Source organism: Pecten maximus, chromosome 9 (genome assembly GCF_902652985.1).
Source record: "Pecten maximus chromosome 9, xPecMax1.1, whole genome shotgun sequence".
NCBI classification, from domain to species: domain Eukaryota; kingdom Metazoa; phylum Mollusca; class Bivalvia; order Pectinida; family Pectinidae; genus Pecten; species Pecten maximus.
Window position 1 is genome coordinate 25,487,659 of NC_047023.1, and position 4,807 is coordinate 25,492,465.

General features: G+C 31.1%; 1 protein-coding gene across 1 annotated transcript in view; it reads left to right on the forward strand.

The window, feature by feature from the left end:
• LOC117333940 overlaps positions 1 to 4,137 on the forward strand; it is a 28,559-nt gene extending 24,422 nt beyond the window's left edge. Inside the window, exon 13 of the mRNA XM_033893359.1 lies at positions 80 to 4,137. Within this exon, the coding sequence (XP_033749250.1) occupies positions 80 to 382 (303 nt within the window). The 3' untranslated portion in view covers positions 383 to 4,137. The remainder of the gene's footprint in view (positions 1 to 79) is intronic.
• The last annotated feature ends 670 nt before the right edge of the window (positions 4,138 to 4,807 follow it).

The following is a 4,807-nucleotide window of genomic DNA, read 5'->3' on the forward strand; positions in this document are numbered from 1 at the left end:
TGCATGATGAGATGTTAACTGATGCAACACTGTGTTTATATCATTCTTATTTATCTGAAAATTTGTACTTTCTGTCTAGGTAATCTATGGTTCCCAGTTGGAGGTAGTCGACCATGCAGGACACATGGTAATGATAGAAACCCCGGACGTGTTCAATCAAATCGTACATACCTTTATAGATGAAAGCTGGGCTCTACAAGCCTCTAGTCAACAGGCCCCTAACACAGGAACTGATGAGGGGTCAAGCTCCGTGCCCGAAAGAAGTCATACTCCACATACTGATCGTTTACCCAGCAGGGCAAGTCATCTGTCTATCAGATCTGCGAAGTCCACCAAATCCACCAAGTCCATGCCTAGAGGTGTGTTGTCCATGAGAAGCTAGCTGGAGTCATAGTATAGGTATTCAATGGAAAACATGTTTCCACCATAAGATGTTTACCAGTTTTTACAATTGTATATTGATAATACAACTTTCAAACCCATGTCCTTTGTACATGTCTTCAGGCGTGTAGAAAAGGATAGAACACCAGTATTTTTTAATCAATTTGACGTGTCAACTTGTTGATTTTTGTACTGACGGCCATATTGATAGTGTTACACCAAATTTGTGATGTTCAGACTGTGATAATTTTTCCCTCCTGGCAGTTTTCTGTCTCCGTTGTTATACTTTATACACATAAATTATATTTTATATTTAGTGTAATTTTGTGATCAGTGCTGAATTTTTGTGCATGAATCCCAGAAATGTCCTCCAAATGTCAAGAGATCTGGATTTTAAATATTAGTTACCCATTTATTAATACCATATTTGTACTGTACTTGTGTATTTGGTTTGGGGCCGCGGTGGCCGAGTGGTTAAGGTGTCCCGACACTTTAACACTAGCCCTCCACCAATGGGTTGCGAGTTCGAAACCTACGTGAGGCAGTTGCCAGGTACTGACCGTAGGTCGGTGGTTTTCTCCGGGTACTCCGGCTCTCCTCCGCCTCCAAAACCTGGCACGTCCTTAAATGACCCTGGCTGTTAATAGGACGTTAAACAAAAACAAACCAAATGGTTTTAATATGAGTCGCATTAACAGATTTTGTATACTGCACATGCATATAAGATGTAAAACTATTAAGTAGTTTGAGATTGTTACTATACCCCTGGTTGGTTTGTCGGGAAATGATCACCAGAGATACAGCTGTCTTTAGTGAGTAGGGAGAGTTCATCAGGATCCCGAATATTAGCATATTTGTACCAACTTCCGAGCAAGATAAAACTAATACATGTACATGGATTTGAAGGGTAAATATTTGAATGGGCGAATTTTACAGAAAGAGTTAACATGAGAATGTAAAAACGTTGAATTATGAATATTGTAAATTATAAACTTTATTTATTTTACAACAATTTCATTTGTTATCGGAGGTCAACCCCATACCTTTTCACTTCTGATCTGAGAATCAAACCCTTGTAGCCAAGGTGAATGTTGGTGTGTTACTCGCTGCACTTATATGTAGCTACCAACCACCCATGATTATAGTACAGGTTTTGGAATGAAAAGTATTTGGATAGTGAAATTAATCTCAGTATTATAATGACAGCTATGACAGCTAACTTGTGTGTTAGTGTTTAGAATATATTCCCATGTCACTTTTTTTTTTTAATTATTGTTTCCCATGAAAAATGTTGTTCACCTTTAAAAACACATACATCCTGTAATGTTCAGTAATTGCTGCAGATATTATTATTATATCAATAACAGGAAGATTTGTCTCAGAATTTATGTTTGAAATCTGATGAAAGAGAAAACTCCATTATTATTTAAATGAATCTCATCAAGCTTTTATTCAAACAAAGAGTGTATAATGTTAAAAAAATTATTCATGTCAGAAAATTTTAGATTAATAATTTAATCCAGTAATATGTAGATTAAAATTTAGATCATGAATAGAAATAGAAGTTAAAACTTGTATTAGTTAATGCTACCCTGTAATAAGCCCTGAAGGCATTTACATCTGCTTTGACTTGTAAGTGGGGGTTGACCTAATTATTGCAAGACAAGGAAACTTTTTCTTAGTATTATCACTGAGCTGCAATATGAATAGGCTTATTACCAGGGATAGGCTTAGCTTATTGCAGGAGAAACATGTTAACATATACATTGTATGATGTTTTCTAGTCTGATCAAATGATCTATAACATTTATTTATTGTAACTGATTATGATTTCTCGGTTGTGATTTGTGTTTCTGAACGTTTCCTTAGAAACCTCAGATACAATGTTAGTCAGGTGGAAAAATATATTTGTAAATTGAAATAAATTAAAGTTGTCTTTATTTTCTTTTTCGTTATTTTACAAATAATTTCTTAACAAGTTAAACAATGTATTTTAATTTTTGCACAGAAGAGAAAAAAATCTCAAAATGTTTTGTCTTTTCTCCTGTCAATAAATAGAAAATGTATTTTAATAGGATAAACCCGATTCGTTCCCGTACGTGGACAATTGCGTCAAAAGATTTGTCTGATAAAGTGGATAAAATTTAAGTAGTATGAGTTGTTAATTAAAGACAAAATGCCATCGACAGAGAGTTATTGTCTAGTGTATATATGAAAACTTTATAACGTATAAATATCCCATACTATATATACTTGTATATAGAAGTACACAAAACCATTGTACGACCAAATTCTTTTTCCGGCAATATGTTTTTTTTTGTATTTTGTACATATTTTGCTTTTTTTTCTATTCAGATTTGTACCAAGGATTATATATATTTTTTATTTACATTTGTACTTTAAATGTTTAATTTTTATCGAATTGTTGAAACAAAACAGAATGTGTGATAGATTAAAGTTGTTTTTATATATCTATACTGTGACTGTACAGTGGAAAAACAAACATACAAAAGTGTTGTGTAGAAGTACATAACATAATACATACATACTGGTATTCAAAAAAATATTTGAATATTTTGATTTTCACGAAATCCATTCTTTAATATATACACTAGCTGTAGTACATGATGAAATCAAATTGCTTTCTCAAATTATTTATGCCACCTTTGGCATTGCTGTAGCTCTCCCTTTATTTGTTAAGTGTTCGTGTATTGGCAAAGAACTACCTGACATAGAACACTATGAATGATAGGAGGTACTGCAGAAATTTACATTTTACTTATATCTCATTTTATAGTAATTAATATCTGCTTAATATTAAAATGTTTGCCTTGTTCTCCTTTGAAGAACTATATACATTGCATGTATGCAACTGACATTTTATTAGTGTTGCCATTGTTTGTTTGTTTGTTTAATATCTTTTATTTAATTGGTATATGCTGTGCTAGCTACTTAAACAGGAAATTTAAAGAAAATTCTACAATTTTGTTTTATTTGGATTGCGTACTACAGAGTATGGGTTGTTTTTTTCTAATGTTTTCAAAAATATGTGATCTACTGAAAATCATCTTGAAACTTATGCAAAAATGGATATTTCATAAGATTTACAAACTATACAAACTACATGTTTTTGTTACTTAGATAACAATAGAATGACATTTAATGTGTCACATAGAAATGTTCAAGACTAGATGATGGTCAGATTGTTTTTGTGAAATTTTAATACATTGTTGTAAAATGTTTGAAGATTAATTTCTGTTTCCTATGAAATCATGGAGTACGATGGAAGAAGATAAACTTTGCACATCTCGAATTGTATGAAGTGTAATTCAATTAAAAATCCTTGCCTGTTGATATTGTTACTGATAATCAAATCAAAGCACAATGATGTAACTATGCATATGTTAGATTAGTATTAATGTATTAATGTGTCACCGTTGGTGGTTGTGAGAGGTTCAGAAAATGTGATGTTCTTTTCTTTAGAGATAACAACTTAAAATATGGAGCATGTGGACATGCATGGCACCGTGTAAAAATATAATCATCATTGTTTAAAATGTTTAACCCTAGGATCTGACCCCCAGATCACTTATGATTAGATTTTATGTGTACCCTGTAATCGATAACTTAATATATAGCCTACAAAATTATTGATATTTCTGTCAGATCATGACAGTTTGTTGTTAAGGATGAAAATGGGGTAAAAAAAAAGAAAGAAGAAAAATGGATAACTTGATTAATTTGGATGTATCAAAATAGATTATCATTTATATGATGAACATTTATATATTAATGCTGACCTGAGAGTAGTAGAAATAACAAAGATACATTCTAAAACTATCTTAGTACCATAATAGTCAGGTGAAAGCTACATAAAGTCTGTCCAAATCAGACATTGCATCTCAAGTAAAAAATTCATATATTTTAAATATTCATTCTGTTATATATTTCAGGTATATATTTTTAGGATTGAATCTTAATGAAAAAATATCTTCCTTTCAATGCATCATAGTATAAAGATCACAGAAAAAAAGTATTTACATTTATATGCATACTATGTACAACATATGTAACAAAGCTAAGAATTTTCATGACAATTGTGCACTATCATTAGAATGGAATCCAGACTTGACAGAAGTATGTTATAAAACTGATAAATTTCTTTTAAATTAATTAATTCCCAAGATTTAATATTATAATATGTCTCTTTCTTTTCAATTTTTGAAATTTCATGCACCTTTGGTGTTTTATAAAATTGTCTACTGTTTGTTTATTGGGTATTTTTTTAATCTCCTCATTATTATACAGTATATGTTAATGTTTGTTGTTGACAAATTACAATAGTTGTATGAAAAGTTTCAATAAATTATTTGATTTGCTGTTTCTCTTTATTTTTTTTTGTTTAAACAAATAACACCAGAGCTTG